General features: G+C 38.2%; 1 protein-coding gene and 1 long non-coding RNA gene across 3 annotated transcripts in view; one reads left to right on the top strand and one right to left on the bottom strand.

The window, feature by feature from the left end:
• adamtsl5 (ADAMTS like 5) overlaps positions 1–14,005 on the top strand; it is a 34,128-nt gene extending 20,123 nt beyond the window's left edge. For both annotated transcript variants that reach the window (XM_016674665.1, XM_007558849.2), the window contains exons 5-13: positions 388–493; positions 1,558–1,685; positions 5,167–5,290; positions 6,646–6,732; positions 7,130–7,293; positions 8,831–9,026; positions 11,467–11,595; positions 12,482–12,553; positions 13,221–14,005. In XM_016674665.1, coding sequence (XP_016530151.1) covers positions 388–493; positions 1,558–1,685; positions 5,167–5,290; positions 6,646–6,732; positions 7,130–7,293; positions 8,831–9,026; positions 11,467–11,595; positions 12,482–12,553; positions 13,221–13,561 — 1,347 coding nt within the window. In that variant the 3' untranslated portion in view covers positions 13,562–14,005. The remainder of the gene's footprint in view (positions 1–387; positions 494–1,557; positions 1,686–5,166; positions 5,291–6,645; positions 6,733–7,129; positions 7,294–8,830; positions 9,027–11,466; positions 11,596–12,481; positions 12,554–13,220) is intronic.
• Positions 14,006–15,859: 1,854 nt separating this feature from the next.
• Positions 15,860–17,622, bottom strand: LOC107836955 (uncharacterized). The gene is made up of 2 exons (XR_001662926.1): positions 17,059–17,622; positions 15,860–17,021 (listed from the first exon to the last, which is right to left on the bottom strand). It is a non-coding gene; the product is annotated as an uncharacterized LOC107836955 (long non-coding RNA).
• Between the last annotated feature and the right edge of the window lie 980 nt (positions 17,623–18,602).

Raw genomic sequence — 18,602 nt, 5'->3', positions numbered from 1 at the left:
TGGATGGATGGATGGATGGATGGATGGATGGATGGATTTTTGTCTCTGGTTATCTTTTATCTTTAAAATCAGAAGTTATATTTTCTCTTCTCTGTCGTATCTGGATGTAAAACTTCTGAACCTTTCAGGAATTTTTCACATGATCAATCAATCAGATCTGTTTTATTTCTCTGCTTTAGTCTCAAATCATTTTTGCTCATCTAGAAACTAAAGTGAAACATTAAAACACGATGAAACTTTAAACCAGCTGTAATCAGAAGTTCATCCACATCGTCTAAACATGAGCTCAGCTTTTTATAAAATGTGTTTTTCTTGTCTGCAGGTTAATTCTGATGATGATCACCACGATATTTCAGCGTCTCATGATGCATGTCTGTGTTTGTGCAGGTGTGTCCTCTGGGCTCGGAGGACTTCAGAGAGATGCAGTGTGCTGCGTTCAATGACCGGCCGTTGGTGTCCGGAAACTCCTTCAGATGGACAACGTTTCACGGAGGTCAGCATGAGAAGAACAACCTGAGCAGCCATCTTGGTTTCCAACGAGAGCAAAATGCTACAACTTTTACAACCTAGAACTAGAATACTCAACTTAAACTGTCTTCTGATTGGTCCCTTAGATTTGTTACCGTCCAATCAGTTGAAAGCAGAAAGATTGATGTTATACACTGCAAAAATGCAAAATCTTACAGAATATTTTTGGTCTAGTTCCAAGTTGAAATGTCTTGTTGAAATAAGACAAAACTAACTTAACTAACTTTTCAGCAAAAAATCAGATCTTGTTTGTAGTTAATAATTTATTAAAATTGATTAAAAGTATTTGTTCCACATGCAGATTATTTCAGTTATGTAAAAAAAATGTCTTAAGTGAAATACTGTGACAGTGCACTGAAAAAAATTTAGTACATTTTTTACATGTAATCAAAAAGGAACAAATTACTAAATTTGTAACTCAATTTTGCAATTGAGTTACAAAATGAACTAAATGTTTGAAGTTATATCACCTGTTTTATTTTTTCAGTGTGGAACTAGTTTTTCATTAAGGTGTTTTTAAATGTGTGGTTTTGTTTAATGAGTCGTTAAAGTGGTTTGCACTTCAGAGCCTCCGTAGGATTCAGATTTTTCCAAGTTGAACAAAACTGAACTGTTTCTGCAGATATAAACACCTTTTTAAAATTTCCAATGCGCACATGAATAATTTCCACATGTACAATCCTTCATTTCACAACCGTTTAATCTCACTTTACCAATTTGATTTACAAGTACAAATTAAATTTAGCACAAGCCGTTCTGTCTGATACCATCAACCAGTGATAAAACGATGCCTCAGCGCTGACTTCTGATTTGTGAAATATATTTTTGCGTCTTGTTGACTTTTATCACAGCTGGGAAGCCTTGAAAGCTCACAGGTGTCTCCTGCTGCAGGTGTTATCTGCCAGTTTCTTCCAGATCTTTCCCATTTCCTGCATTTTATGCGTCTCTCTCCCCCCAGTCCTGTTTCCTTTTATCATGTCTTGTTCCATAAAGACAAATGATTTACTGACTGCAGCTTTCCCCCGCCAGGCTCCAGCCCCTGTGAGCTCAGCTGCCTGGCGCTGGGACACAACTTCTACTACAACTTTGGTCACGTTCTGGACGGTACGGCCTGCGACCCGGAGGCCGGAGCCGTGTGTGTCAACGGACGCTGTCTGGTAAATGACAACAACACCTGGACGTGTGTCCAGTTTAAAACTCATCATTAGTGAGTTTCACACATTATTTATCAAAATAAACATCATAGAAACCAGTCAAAAGTGCTCTGGGCTAAGAAAATAAAAATAAAATCAAGCACAGAAAGTAAAATATATATATACTTTTTTTTGTAGGATAAAGGATCTTGCATGTTTGATATTAAAAAAATAATTATATAACTATTTGGGCCAACACACTTTTTTACATTTGGCCAAGTTTTTATTAAATTAAATTATTTAAGTGCAGCAAAGTCAGCTTTCCAGTAAAAATCTTTGAATAAAAAATATTTTGTTTTTACTTAACATTTTCCATTGTAGGATAACAATATTTATAATTTTACCCAGAATAAAAATAAAAAGTCTCCTTATGCATAAACCATCTGCAGAGAATCTTTGCTTTTGTCCTGAAGCTCTGCACTGCAAAAACACAAAATATTACCAGGTTTTTTTCCTACTTTTTAATGCAAATATCAGAAACTTGAAATGAGACAAAACTAACTTGAAAGTAACTTTTCAGCAGAAAATAAGAGCTTGAACTATTTAATCGATATTTTTTGAATATTTGGGGCCCATATTTTGCTGAAAAGTTACTTGTGAATTACTTTTGTCATATCTAAAGTATATTAAGATATTTGTACTAGAAACTGGACCCAAATTGCTTGAAAAGGTTCTGGGCTTTTGCAGTGTGTTTTATTTTAGCCTTTGCTTTGGGTTTTATTTAAATATTTATTGATTTTGTAACTCAAATTGTTTGCTCTAGAAATAAACTGTAACTTGACTGGTTAAGAAAACTGTCAGCTACATTCAGTTTTATTTGATTTTTCTCAGAGTTTCATGTCTTTGTTTGATCTGGATCGGCTCCATCTGTGAGTCAGCTGAGTGAAAAACAAACAGCTCTTCTCCTTCTGGAGTTAAACGCAGGTTAAGTTTGGGAAACGCTGGCCTTGGCTGCTGAGGACGAGGTGTAAGTGATGCTGACCGCTCTGACCGGAGCTCTCAGGAGAAGTGAGTCCCACGCTGAGCGTTTGGGCCAGAGTTCACTCATCAGAGTGGACTGCAGCCTTCAGGAAGCATTACAGCTCAGCTGAGTCTGCAGCAGGTTGTTCTCACACAGATGGAGAAGGCTGGAGACTAGCGCGGATCTGCTGCACAATATGTGATACTCAGGAGAGACATCTGCTAGCAGGGGGGACGCACAGCTGAGCGCCAGGATTACGGAGTCTCTGTGTTTACATGTGTCGATGTGTGTGTTTCTGGGCATGCTCTCTACGGCATTTGGTGTAAATAAGCGGATTTATGGGCCGTGGTGTCGGGCAGGGAAAGGTCAGAGCAGCCGAGGCTGAAACAGGAAGCAGATGCAGCCTGCAGCTGGTGATGAGGAGCACAGGTCAAAACGTGAGATCAGTGACCAGCGCCGGTCAACTCCAGGCCTGGAGGGCCGGTCAACTCCAGGTCTGGAGGGCCGGTCAACTCCAGGCCTCCAGGACCGGTCAACTCCAGGCCTGGAGGGCCGGTCAACTCCAGGCCTGGAGGGTCGGTCAACTCCAGGCCTGGAGGGCCGGTCAACTCCAGGCCTGGAGGGCCGGTCAACTCCAGGCCTCCAGGACCGGTCAACTCCAGGCCTCCAGGGTCGGTCTCCTGCAACTTTTAGGTGTGTCTCTACTTCAACACACCTGGGTCAAATAATGAGGTCATTAGCAGCACTCTGGAGAACTGATCTACACCAGGAGGAGGTAATAAAGCCATTTCATTCCTGTGTTTTGTACCTGTGCACATCTAAAACCTGCAGGACAGCAGAGGACTGGAGTTTGACACGCTGCTCTAGATGTACATACTGAAAGTTTGACACATTGGAGGCAACGCTAACTAAAAAGCTACTCATGCTAACAATAACCCTAATGTTTGCTAATCATAGACATTTGCAGATGTTGATTCCAAAGGCAAATTAAATAAATTATTTATTATTTGCTAAATAATAAATAAGCACTTTTGGATGTATCTAGAAAAACTGATTTTGGGGAAGCACCAAGCCTTTTATAAAGTTAGCAAAAACACTGAAGTGGTCATCTAAAAATTAGTTAGCATATTAGCAGAAACCTGCACAACACTCCAAAGTATAGATTTGCAGTTGTGTTGATCTGTCACATACAACCCCAGACAAAATACTATTTTTGTGGTTGTAATGAGAGAAAATGTAAAGTATGTCTGAATGTCGCAGGATTTCTAACTGCGTCTAAACTCTGCAGTGTTGAAAGTAAACAGAAAGGATCCCAGAGCGGCACCTGGCATTTAGAATAGCATAGTGTATTGGATATACTGTCAGGAAAACAGTTTGCTTCTCAATTCAGAGAGTTTATCCCAGAGTTTATCAGCCCAGATAATGAACAGATGCTCAGCTCTTAGGTTAGTCATTTGCTGGTTTTGTCGCTGCTTTGCTGAGGCCCAGTGAACTCTGTGCTACTATGTCACAAGGAGCTCATTTCCTGTTGTGCTCACACAGACTCTCAGGGTGTTTTGTGTCTTCAAAGCGGCTTTCTGAGGATGATTACAGGTTCTCTAGATTGTTTCTCTCTGGCCTGGGAACCTCCCCGTTGATTAACTCGCTCTGCAGAGATGAAGGCGAACAGGGAAAGCAATCATCGCTCCTCCTGCAGGATGCTCCACAGGCTGCAAACCATCCAGCTCATCCTCTTTGTCTTTAGCTTTGACATTTTTTATGTTTTACAAAACAACCTCTCCAAACTCCTGTTCCCTTATGAGCCCCAGAGATGCTGTTTCCCCCCAAATGTTAGCTGGAGACGAGGAAATACAATATCAGAGGCAAATAATCCGAGCCTGAGGGGACGATTACTTGGCAGTATCAAAGCTGAGTGCACTGTAAAAACACAACATCCTACCAAATACCTGCTGTAGTTTCTAGTGCACTTAAAATAAGACTAAACTAACTTTCAAGTAACTTTTTAGCAAAATATATGAGCTTGTTTTCACTAATAACTATTGAATATCGATTTAAACGTATTTTCTAGTTTCTATTTTAATACACTTGAAATAAGACAAAATCAACTTGGAAGAAATTTCCAACAAGATATATGAGTTTGTTTTAAGTCAGTAATTCTTTAATATTGATTAAAAAGTAATAATTTTCACTCACAACAAGACATTGAACTACCTTTTAGTGGAAATATCTTAGAACATTTGAAATATGATAAACTTAACAAGTAAACTTAACTTGTTTTATGTCTATAATTCTTTAATTTTGATCAAAAAGTAGTTACACTGGCAGATTTATTAAGAAATTGTTGACTTAAAACAAGCTCTTATCTCACAAAAATTTTACTTTTGTAAGTTAGTTTAGTCTTATTAAAGACATTTACAGTAGAAACTGGACAGGACTTTGTGTTTTTGCAGCGATAGAAAGGTTTCCCATTCATGTTTCCTGCAGAAGCCCGGCTGCGACTCCATCTTGGGTTCGACGCAGCGGGAAGATGCCTGCATGGTGTGTGGAGGGCACAACACCACCTGTCTGCACCACAAGAGTGTGTACCAGAGCAGCGGGCTGGAGGCAGGTAGGACACACAGACACACACACACGCACACTCGCACACACACACTCATGCCACACGCCATCATGTCTTTCTGTCTCAGGAATGCGATGAAGTGGTTTCAGAAAGCCGTGTGAGGATAATTCCTGCCTCTAGTCTTCCTTTCACACCCAACAGCTATTAGTCATTCAGGCTTATTTAGCAGAGTGTTATTACCCGACTGAGTGAATATTAACCATGGAAACAGCTTTGCAACACAAAGGTGATTGGCTGCTTTCCCAGAAGGGCTCCAGCTAACGGCACATTTAAAATGACTGTGGTTAAGATTTCAGGGAGAAAAATCTCCCAGCAGTTCTGGCTCATTGCCACCGAAACATTTTTACCTCTACTGGCATCTGCAGGTTCACGGATAATATAGGGTCTGACTGCATGCTGTGGAGAAAACTAAATGTTTTTCTTCCCTTGTATCCATCTGCAACAAACCTTGAACAGGAAATAGTAACAGCTTCAGGCAAACTGACGAGTGATTGGAGGGTTATCTTTTACAAGCTGAACGTTGTAAATTTTACAGCGCCTTGTAAACCGAGAGAAATCATTGTCAAAATGACGACATTGTGTGATGATTATGTATTAAAGTATTACAATATTAGGATTATTTTCCTATTTTTAGTCCCAGTGATAAAAACCTGCAGGGTTTTGCATCTAGAAGCTGCATAAGTTTTAGGTTTTTGGGGATATTTAGGACAGTGTCATCTGCATAGAGGTGATCGTCTTCGTCTAACTGAGGCATGTTGACGCGTTTGTGAAGAATCAGAGACAAAAATACTCCAACTTTCATTCTGTAGTCAAGTTCCTACAAACACCATTATTTGCTGGTATGTTTCTAATAACTTCACATTCGTTCCAACAACCTCAAATTCATCTGGTTAATGTTTAGATCATTCATCAGTTTGCAAGTATAGGAAAATAATTTCTTCTCTATTCCAGAAGCAAACAGGGATTGTAGAAGCTGCCAGTGGACGTCCTAAATTTACTAAAGCAATAAATAAACAATTAAACCAAATATTAATATAAATTTGCGTAAAAATGTTGTTTTAGGCATATAGAAGTGTCAACTGCATAGAAATGACTGTGTCCACCTGTAAACATATCACTGGTAAGATTTAGTCACACATGACGTTTCCGAAGCTTCAGAGGCAAAAATACTTTGACTTTTACAAGTCAAATTTAAACGTTTCACAGAAGTGCTTAACTTCCAGAGCTAGGAAGTAGAAACAGGAGCAGTGTCTTGTTAAAATGATAAAGCTTATCATTATAATCAAGTTTTGCTTCTGCTTCGGTTTCTGTGAATTCCTAAAGCTTGTGTTTGTATTTGCCAGGCGGGCCGTTTGGATACAACGAAGTGACGATGATCCCGGCTGGAGCCACTCACATCCGAGTCACCGACAACAGCAGGAATTATCTGGGTAAGAGATATCTCTACCCTTCACTCGCTTTAAAACTTATTATTACATCTGCTCCCCGGAGACCCGCGAGCGGCTCGCTGTCCGTCTGCTTTCTGCACCAGGCTTCTTCTTTCCAAGTAACATAATCTCTAAGGTTATCTATTCTCATCGCTGTGTTGGCGACGCAAATAAAACAGACCCAGAATGGCTCAGGCTGTGGTTTGGGAGGGATGCAGAGCAGGTGGAGGTGCTGTTTTCATCTGCTGCTATGGAAACCGCCTTAAATAACCACACCATCATTTGTTCCTCTGTCACCCTGAAATCTTTAACAGCTTAGCCTGAAAAATCCATCACAAGACGCATTTGAATCGGTTTGCACAAATACTCAGTAACTCCATTCACTGTTATTGATCGCCAGCGCTGCAGAACGGTCGATCCCAGTTTGTGATCAACGGAAACTGGAAGATCAGCGTTCCCGGTGAGTACAGCGTAGCTGGAACCAAGCTGCTGTACCGGCGCTCCGCAGACACCTGGGAGAGCTTCGAGGTGCCTGGACCGACCCAGGAAGACCTGCATCTGATGGTAAGAGCTGTTTCACAAGCAAGGCAATAACAACCAGGGATGCATTGATTTATCGGTGGCAGTTTCCTTAAATTTATTAGATCGGTGGTCGGCCGATATTTAGATTCACTGCCATGTGAAGCCGATCTTATCTACCTCAGCAAACGTATTTGGTGGGAAAATGAAAACACTGTTAAACCAAACTACAGAACACAAACAGTCAAAGAATTAAATGTAACTATAACTATTTATTTCTCAGGTAATTTGCTTAATTTTGAATGAAACAGCTCTATATCCTTGCTAACATTAGAACAGAAAATGCAATGAAAGAAAAAAATATCCCTTGTTGTCTCTTTGTGGGGAAATTCAGGATTACCAGCAGTGAACAGGAAAAATAGAAACATGCTGATTCACACAAAGCTAAAATATAAATACAATAAGACTCTGTACACAAGGAACAAATTTACAACATCAGAAAAAACTGCTTAGTCCTTGAAGTTGGCATATTCAGATACAATTACTGTCATAATTATTGGTTTGGTTTCACTGATTGGTTGGTTGGCATCATCTGCTGAAGTGTCAGGTCCCATAAAGCCACCAGAACAAAGAGCTGATTTTATCCGGGGGATAACAGCAGGATTATGGGAGTTAAGGAGAATCTGTGGTGAGCAGCAGCTTTAAAACTCCAAAGTTAGCATAAAGTTTAGTCTGCTTAATTCAGACTGGAACAATGAAAACGCTGAGCTTCAGCTTCCTTCTTCTCTCATCTTCCTGCTGGTTTTTTATGCCATTTAACAGACCAGTTTAGCTCAAAACTGAGTCAGTTTCTTCCATTTGTTGTGGTTTTTATAAACACAAAACAGAGGTCAGTATTTATAAACTATACTGTTGATATTAAGACGTTTGCTTGCAGACGTAATAAGGCCATGGTTTGAAGAGAGAAAGTCATTTCCATGCACCGCTGTCCTCTGTGGAAACCATGACTCGACAAATCGTACAAATACAAACATTAAAGCCGCAGAAACTTCTATGAAAAATAATTTTTTACATATTTGTTAAAAGTGTCACTATAGTAACAGTATGGTGTGAGACAGGTAATCTGTGAAAAAATCAAACTCCTCTATCTTTTCTCAGTGCTAAATAGAAACAGCCAGTCAGAGCCAGTGGGCGGATCTTAGTGCTGTCAATCATCCTTGTGTGCTGCTGCTTATGAAACAGCTTTTCCTCGTCAGCACAACCTGTCGTTTCTGCTCAGGTTAGTTAGCGTAGCCACAGATGGTGGCACATAAACAGCTTTCTTGTAATGGTAAGTTGTTTTTCTGCCATTAGCATATTTAGCAGCAAAATATATTTTTTATTAAAGTTACATAACACAACTTTAAACCCTTTAGTTTGAATCCATTTCAATCCATCGTATCAAACCAGAAACACCAATGTAAACACTTCCAAAGATGTGCGCTCTGTTTGGTGGGTTAACTGATTCATTTACTAATTAGTAACTGATTGGTTGATTTATTTTTTATTTTTTTCAAACATGATTCTGTTTTCTTGTGTTCAGGTTCTGGCGACAGACAGAAACCCAGGAATCGAGTACGAGTACTGGCTTCCACCGGACCAGTACGCCCAGTACCACGGCAGGAGGAGCCCTCTGCGACAGGCTCACCACACAGCCAGCTACTTCCCCAGAGGCCAGCCCACCACTCCAACCACGACCTCCAGGGCGCCGCCCAGCACCGCCCGGAAACCCCACTGGTGTGAGTTAAACACAGAGGCATGCATCTTCTCACTAAAGTAGAAAAAATGTATAAAAAACTGAAAAATAAGAATAAGATACAGTACAGTGAGGGCAAATCTACCTAAAGTATGTGCAGGTGACGGGTAATTTAAAGTGGACCTTCTATGCATAACTCAGGTTTTGCATGTCTTTGTACTTCAATTTGGGCCTTAGTGCTTCGAAACCCAAACCTGGTGCTTAAACAAACCATCCAGCTGGTTTTTGGTGTCTGGAAAATGAGATGTTTCAAAAACCTTCCGTCACAAATCAGCAGCTACTGACCCTCAACTCGCCACCCCAGTGAAACCTAGCTTGTTAGCTAGCAACCCAAGCTGAGCTCCAGCATGTTTGGTCAGTTGGTTTTACCAATATATGTTCTGTACAATGGCTGCTGGAAAAGACAAGTGTTTTGTTGTTGACCTGCCAGCTGCAGGTCAACAACAACATTGATTTTTGAATCGGTTCATTTTCCAGACACCAAAAACGTAGTCAAGAAACAACTGGGTGTTTGTTTATGTTTTAAGCACTTGTTGTTTTTTGAGGCAGTTGAGACCCAAATGGAAGTATAAAAACTTTCAAAATGTGAATTTTGACTGATGCGTCCCTCTTTAAGAGCCATCCTTTAATGTCCACAGAACAACTTTCGGCTCCGGAGCTGCAGGTTGATCTTTCTGAGAGGAAACCACAGAGCCAAGATTAAATTGGTTCCAATTATTGTAATTGCACAAATTAGAGCGAGCCCATTTGGGTTCAGTGAGTGAAAACATCTGTGGTGATTCACCTTTACCCCACTGCTGATCTGCACGCTGACCTCCCTGATTCAGAGGAACGCAGCTGCTTTATCTGCACTAATAAGTGTGGATCACAAACATGCTGGATTCCTGCTCACCTCCCCGATGTTCCTGAACCACATGGAAATCTGCTCCCAATCCAAAGACTTTCGCTCCATCCGATGAGGCCATGAATCTAAGCAGCTTCTTGGAAAATCCTTTCCAGCTGGTGAATCTCAGCCAAACTGAACCCATCTCAAATTGTTGCCAGAAAACGCAGAGAAAGGTGAGCCTGGAGGCAGATTTATGAGGTTGGATGGTACGGTCGTCCTAAAGTATAACTGAGATGAGAAAGCTCTGTGAATCCCTAAAGTCAATCAACACTAACAGCTTTTGACTTTTAATATGTTTCTAAAATGCTCCCATGTCTTCTTCAATAGTACTTTTCTTTTGGTCTTTATTTCTTGTTTAAAAACATCTGCAGTTAAACTCTTTTTAAAAAAGTGTCATATTAGCCTGTGACGCTGCTGTCATAAAAGCTGCCAGTTGCATAAATTCTCTCTGTTGCTGTTCCTTAAACCATGTCATTTCAGGACAGTCAATATATTTATGAATTCTCCTCAGATGAATTACTTTTATTTATTATATGTTCTTTCTGTTTTAACCATTTATATCTGTGCAGAATGGTTTACAGATGCAAAGGTTTTCCTATTTGTCCTACAGAACTTCAGACTTTAATGCGTTTTATTGGGATTTCTTGTAAAAGTCCAAAAAAACATACAAATAAAGTGGAAGGAAAATATAAAATTTGTAACATTTTTCACGAAAAAATCAGTATCAACAACAAAACACTTATCTTTTCCAGCAGCCATTGTACAGCGCATATAGTGGTGAAACTAACTGGCTAAAGTGCTGGAGTTCTCCTTGGGTTGCTAGGTAACGGGCTGATCTTTGCTGTGGTTGCTAGGTAACGGGCTGATCTTCCCTGGGGTTGCTAGGTAACGGGGCAGTGCCTGCTGATTTGTGATGTTACATTCCAGAGGTTTTTGAATTAGTTCATTTTCCAAAAACCTATGGATAGAAAAAAGTTGGGTGTTTTTTTTTTTAAGCGCTTTGGTTGTTTTTAGAAGCAGCTGAGATCCAAATGGAAGAATAAAAACATATAAAAAGTATAAGAGCTTTTTGCTCCTTTGTACCTAAAAGTCCAATAAATTCCATTAGTACTAGTCTGTCATTGTATTGTGACAAATTATAAAACAAAATAAAAAAAAATAAAAAAAAGGTTTTAGGACAGAAGAACATTTTCTTAAGTGTCACTGGAATCATGATCAAAAGAAAAGTGACTCTTCATGTAAGAAAACATGACAAATTAATTATCCAACAATCCTGAAAAACAAAACAAAAGAAAAGAAAGAAAAAGAGAACTGTAATAGATTAAATAAAAAAAATAAACAAGTTTTACAAATTAAATTAAAGTATGAGCAGCAGGTGAGCAGATCGATCCAAATCATTGGTAAAATAGATACCAAGTCAGTATCAATATTTTAGTTTTGTACCATGAAAAGATTTACCTAAATATGTAGCTTATTAAACTTTAAGAAGATCTGCAGTCTGTAGTTCACACCAAGCTGTTTGTTTTCTGTCTTCCAGTTTTAAATGACCTAAATCCTCAGCGTCTCCCGGCTCCCGGCCTCCACCCGCAGCATCATCAGCAGCCAATCAGCCGCCTGGAGCGCGAGGAAAACCACAGGAACCTCCTTCCTCTGGCTCCACCCGGAAGTACTAGCGCCGCTTCCTCAACGACTCTTCAAAATGTTGCTCAGACTTCATGGAGTTCTGCAGAAACTTCAGCTCAAACATGAGCTGCTGTTTGTAAAGCTACACAGTCAAAAATGAACAATATTCCAGTTATTCAGCCTTTCATCATTTTAACCAGGGGATTTATTTTAAATGTCAGTTTCAAACTAAATATTCTTATCCAAAGTAAAAATTTAGTCAGGATACTAAATATTTAGCTACAAACTAAATAGTTATTTTTATATTTTAGCTTGTTTGTAGTTTGAAAACCAATTAAATTAAGTAAATTAAATATTTAGCTTGTTAGCTAAACATTTAGTCAGAAGCCAAAGGTTTAGCCAGCAAACTAAATATTCAGCTCCAAACAAAATATGTATCTAGCAAGCCACATATCCAGCTTCAAAATATATTTGACTATCAAGCTAAATGTCTATGAAATATTTATGTGAAGCAAAACATTTTGCTTAAAGCTGGATATGCAGCTTGCTAGCTAAATATATTTGTCTGAAAACAAACATCAGCTTTAAGCTAAATATTTAGTTTGCTAATTAAATAAATTAATAAATAACATGGTGAAAATATGGCTTTGAAAAATGAATACCGATTTTTTTTCCTTATTACAGAATAAATAAGCCAAATTTTCTGTTAATTTTTGACTGTGTAACTTTATAAACAACATCCAAAACTCAAATACATTTAATGAGAAGAAAAACTGATGCAACTTTTTATTGTAAATATGTCAGTTTAAGAATGTTTGGGCAAACAGCCCTGAAGATATTTTTATATCTTCAGCCCTGAAGATATTTTTATCTACAGCCTTATGGTCTTCTGACTTCCTAACTTTTCTTCTTCTTGGTTTCTTCTTTAGAGAATTGTGGAAAATGTCAGAGAGTTAAAGGACGAAGGGAACGCCAGAGACAGTATTGCAAAAAGGACTTTGGTAAGGAGTTTATGAATTATTTAAAACATTTCTCAGTTAAAACATCAGACAGATGATTCCTACAGTAAGAAAAGCCTTGAAAACATTTAGAGACAACGGCACCGTTTAGTTAATGGAGCAGAAAAGTGAAAAGATTTCTTTCCAAGTTCAGTTCCGACTTTAAGCACTGAAATTAAAAAATAAGTTTTCACAACCAGCTTCATNGATACATGGGTAAGTATATCATCTCACAGGACATTTAAAGAACTACTTACAATTTAAATAAGGAAAGTTTATTTAGGCAGACGCTTGAAACTCCGGCGTAAAAGGGTTAAAACATCAGACAGATGATTCCTACAGTAAGAAAAGCCTTGAAAACATTTAGAGACAACAGCACCGTTTGGTTAATGGAGCAGAAAAGTGAAAAGATTTCTTTCCAAGTTCAGTTCCGACTTTAAGCACTGAAATTAAAAAATAAGTTTTCACAACCAGCTTCATGTTCCACAGTCTTTATTCAGTTTCTAAACGTCTCAGTTTATTTAGATGCTAAAAGGTCCTCCAAACTTACATCCATCAGCTGTTCTCTATCGGTAAGATACTGACTGAGGCAGCTACTCCACACAACCCCACTCTGTATAAAGGGAACTATCCAACAGAAGTCGCCATTTCTTGTTTATTTCTGTGGCAGTGTTTCGCGGCAGAGTTCTGGGGAAGCTGTACCGAGGCGAGGAGACGCGCTACGACGTCCAGATCATCCACACGTACCGGAACCGCTTCCGGCTGGAGCACCGCGAGTTCCTGTGGGTCCCGAACCTGTGCGACTGCCCCGACCTGCAGCCGGGGAAGCAGTACATCCTGATGGTACGGCGGCACATCAACTACGAGCGCACGCTGAACCGCATCCTACTGGAGGAGGATAGCTACGTGGTTCCGTACCGGCCCAGAGAGGACGAACTGCTGCGGCCGCTCCAGAGGCTGTGCAGCAACAGAGGGATGAAAAGTCCTGCAGAAATAGACGAGGCGGTGTAGTCTGAGAGCGCCAGGCGCAGGCTGACGCATCATATTGTTGGTTTCATGTGTGAACTTTAAAACGGAAGAGCTGAGGAGCCGCTCGGCTTTACTGGAGGAGGAAACGGGAACTTTTCAGGTTTTACTCTGAAATCTGCAGGGCCGGTCCAAAGCAATGCGAGTTGAGGGCTGATTGGGGCCTCCACACCACCAAGAGCACCAAGCTAATGTTATTAAAAATATATATGTTTAAAAATAATACAAACTAAATTTTATTACATGTGGAAAAACAAATGTTTTGGTTAATACCGTCCTGTTTTCTGCTGCCTCTGTTGGGGAAATATAAAATCAAACTTGTCAACTTGTTTACTGTAATTTAGTGTTTGCCAGCTGAAGTTACTTTGAAATACTTAAAATATAAGACACACTTCAATACACTGCAAAAACAAAAAATCTTACCAAGTATTTTGTATTTTTTGTTTATAGTGCAAATATCTTAGAACACTTGAAATAAAACAAAACTAACTTTTCTGAAACATACAGGAACTTCTTTTAAGTTAATAATGCCTTAATGTTGATGAAAAACTACTTGTTCCATTGACTGATTATTTCATTTGTAAAATGGGAAAAAAGTAAAATAATCTGCCAGTGGAACTCAAACATTTTCATCAATATTAAGAAATTATTCACTTGCTGAAAAGTTAGTTTTGTTTATTAACAAGTGTACTAAGATATTTGCACAGAAACTAGACAAAAATTACTTGCTAGGATTTAGTTTTTGCAGTGTACCACAATGCATTTCAAAGTCCATTTGATTTTTTAGTTTGCTGCTCCTGTAAGGTTAAAATCAGCAGCCATAGTAACACTGGTATGATGTAAGCTGATTACAAATGATGCTAATGTTAGCATCATGGGAGTGAAGAATCACCTGGTGTTGTCATGTAGGTTTGGCCCCTCCCCAAAGAAAAATCTGCTTAGGGCCCTGAAAAGTCTTGGACCGGCCCTGGAAATCTGACACATTCTGAATGCAGAGAACAAACGCCGTGGTTATTTAAGAGATTAATTAAAGCACTTTAGGTGGGAGCGACGCGACGCCCACCTTAAACAAAAACCAAGAGAAGGACAGTTGGACTGAAAACAACCTTTTTCTCATTACTGTTTTTCCACAGCAACCTCTTAGTTTCCGTTCTGTACAGTCTTTGTCTCGTTATCCACTTTTAGATTCAGCTGCAATTCATTTTACTGAGTTTCCTTCCTTTGACACATTACAGATGTTTTTTGTTTTTTTTTCTCACTTTTTTGCAGCAAATATTTGTTGCAGCAGAAAATAAGGATAAGTCTGGAGTTTTTATACAGCTTTTAAAATTCAGCATTTTTGGTCTAATTCAAACCAAACAGTAGACTTAAGGTTTATGAAAAGGTTTCTGTCGATATTCGTGAGGCTGGAGATACTTTAAGATGGCAGAAATGCACTTTGTTCCACTCTGATGGATGTTAGTTTGCAAACTGATCTCACTTTTAAAGAGGCTAAACGAGACACAGACGGCTTCCACTCGTCCCCTTTGGGCTTCTATTCATATATTTGTGGGATGATTGTAAAGAATTGAGCTGCAGTTACTTTAAAAAGATGAACTTGTGCAGAAATTAGATTTTATTGCAGGTTGTTTATAATCCCACACAGGCTCAGCTGCGCCTTGTCATGGCTGGTGCCAGCAGTTATAAAATGTCTTTTAATTTGACGAGGTGAGACGTTTTAACCTCAGTTTAACGATCACAATTGAGTGTACTTGATTTTTATTTTGTTTGCAGCATAAAACTGATGGAAAAGTTCAATTCAAACAGCTGCTGGGAAAAAACCAAGGATCCAAGAAGATGCAAAACACAAAAAAATCCACAGACTGGAATCTGCAGCTACATAAATGGAGAAACTAAACATCTTTACTTCACTTGTAACAAAATATATTTCCCACATTTTAAGTGAAATAATCTACCAGTTAATCAATTTTAAGGAATTATTGACAGAATAAATCTTGTAAACATCCATCGTCCATGATGATGTCAGATATTGACTGTTAACCTCTCAACATAACCGAGTTTTCTCCTTAAGAATCAGGAAAATGACCTGGAAGTTTCTCAAGAAAATAACTTTCATCGCACCTTAGTGAGGTTCTTTATGAAAGCAAACAGATTAAATCATCGCATCTCTTACCAAAATTTCATTCATTCTCAACTGGATTTCCAACAGATTTCATCTCAAACTTTCCTCTTTGTGAGAACGATTGTCTAAAAGACTGAATCCATTTATTCTGATCCTTACAGTCTAACCAGAGGAAGCTGCAGTTAAAACTTTTCTCATTGTGGCCTTAAGAGTTTCCATCATTGCTTCATTTTTTTGCATGTTGAACAAAGGCGCAGCTTCAGCGGTGAAACGGGAAACAACCGTTTAGTGAAATGTGGGCGGGGCCTGTTGCTGCGGCTCATTCTGGAACATTTCTGTTATTGAAGAGATTTAACACAAATGAAATATAAGTTTGTTTTTCTGGTTCACAGTGTCTTTCTGTATGAATCTGGACACATTATTTCTATGTTATGTAACGGCGTTCATACTGTATTTTGCTTATTTGTGGTACTATTTTATGCAGTGATATTTTCTGTGTTGCATTGAATAAGTTGAGCTATTTGATGTTTTACATGAGAGATATATTTAATTATACAGTATTTTTATTGCGTGGCACTGATTAGCTGCACAGTTTTAATCAGAATGATACTAAAGGGGTGTAACGTTGTGCCTTGTTTTATAATCTGTAGCGTCTTAAAATAGTGCTAAAAGTGTTTATTTCTCTGCATTAATATGTTACTAAAATAACAAAAATAAATATTGAGTGCCAATGTAAATACTTTTTCAGAAAATCCAACATATGTTAATGTTCTTCTGTTGTAAATTTGAGACTTTGGACCTGCAGCAAATCAGAGACAACAATCATAAGAAAACATTTTATTTACAAAAATGCTTTGCATCTACAACAAATAAAAGACTAAAATCAACCCATGTGAGCCTGATTCCTGCTCATCAGCAGTAAAAAAACAAAAAAAAGTCATTGCAGACACTCGGCTCAGTTTCCTTCCAGGAACGGAGAAATGAAACCAGTTGACTGTAACGTCTGTGTGAACGTTTCTATGAAGAAGCTGCTTCTGCTTTTTTAATAAGACAAATTCAGGAGGCAAAATAACAACAAAGTGTAATCTACCTCTGCAGCTCATTTTTATTTCTTAAAAAACTGTTTTTCAGTTCATTCTGTTCATAAAGTTTTTCATTTACAGTTGTAAAAATATATGTAAACAAGAATTTTTCCCATCTGTATAATGAATAAAACTGAAATATACACTATAAAGCAATATTAACGCAAACATGACTTTTATTTTACCGTTTCCTTCATTGTATGTTTCCGTTTAGCTGCCTCTCTGTCGATCGGGTAAAACTCTGAAGCTTTTACTAAATGCAGACACTGATGTTGGACATTTTAAGGTTTAATTTAAAAATATGAGATTTCTTTGGCTTAAAGTCAAAGATGTTAGAAAAGTTTATGTTTTTGACCAGGAGCTGCATGAATAAATTTGTATTCAGTTTGTATTCAAAAGCTGAAATTTCTGATGGGACTTTATCGTATGAGGGGGAAAAAGTCGCAGGTTATGAGCGACACATAACCTGCGACTGATCATGAAAAATGCAAATAAAAGCATAAAAATAAGTGAGTCTGGATCTTTAACGGTTCTGGAAAATCAAAGAGTTTCAGTTTAAGGGCTGGGCGATAAATTTATTTTATCAATTAATTGAATTTTTGAAAATTTAATTTTTCAGCACGTCCAGGGCGGCCATCTTGTTTACCAGCTTCTGTTTGGACTCAGGTCAGCTCTACAGTCAGGCTAAGATGTTTTCTTTTTTCATTTCAATTACAGGAATACAGTTGTAGTAATACAAGAATAAAGTCTAATGACAATAAAGTCGAAATGATATTAGAATAAAATCTTAATATTTTGAGAAAAAAGTTGTAATATTAGGAGATTGTTATTTTATCAGAACTCTCACACAAACAAAAACAAAACGTTTTTTCTTCTTAAAGTCACTTTTTTCAAATAATTTTAAGATATTTTCCAGTAAAATTGCATCTTTATTCTCCTAATATTGTAACTGTATTGTAGTAATTAATCAAATATTATCGTCGGCCCAAATACTCCATCAAACAGCTCAAAGAAGAGATGATTGAAACAAAATCCACTTTTTGAAAATGTTTTCTGTCCTGTGAAATTTCTTTTTCAGAAAAGAATGTGAAAAAACAAAAATCTACTAAAATTGAAAATTGGATCTGGTATAAAAATAATTTGAGATTTAATTTTTAAGCCGTGCTGCCCAGCCCTATGTTAGCGTTCAGACACCATCGTTCATTTCAGGATGAAGCGCGCTCATCCACCAGAGTGACGGATTTCCAAATGAAGCAGCTTATCTCACGATATTCTGCACAGGTTCCAATTCTCACATTTTTAAAAACCTTTTCTCTACTCCTTCTCATTTAAATGCTCATCATGTTTGATACAGTGACATCTAGTGACAAAAACTGGGATTGCAACAATCATGCAACAGTAAAAAGAAGCGCACACATTCCCAAATTGTTCAGAAACGGTTTGCTGGAATGCAAAGTGGATACAAACAGAAACCTGTTGTTGTATTTACTGATGATGTATTAACAGATGTCTTAATGTGAGGGAATAAAAATACATTTCCGAGGACTGTGAAGTGTGTGGCCTGAGGTGGGACGAGTTTTCACAAGATTTCTACATGATCAGATGATCAGAGGACAAAAAGGCTGAATAAAATAATCTAAGTGTCGGGTTTGTTCCTCTGCTGTCATGTTACAGCAAACATCGAGACACTGGCTGTCTAAATGTTGGAAAGAAATGATCATAAAAAATACTATCACATTTCAACAGTAAAGATCTAAAACGTGCACATTATTTCAGATCCCGAGAAATACACTGCAAAAAAACAAAATCTTACCAAGTATTT

The sequence above is a fragment of the Poecilia formosa genome, unplaced genomic scaffold, assembly GCF_000485575.1.
Source record: "Poecilia formosa unplaced genomic scaffold, Poecilia_formosa-5.1.2 Scaffold99, whole genome shotgun sequence".
Taxonomy (NCBI): Eukaryota; Metazoa; Chordata; class Actinopteri; order Cyprinodontiformes; family Poeciliidae; genus Poecilia; species Poecilia formosa.
Note: the sequence above shows the minus strand (reverse complement) of the source record. Positions and strands in the feature narration are given on the sequence as shown.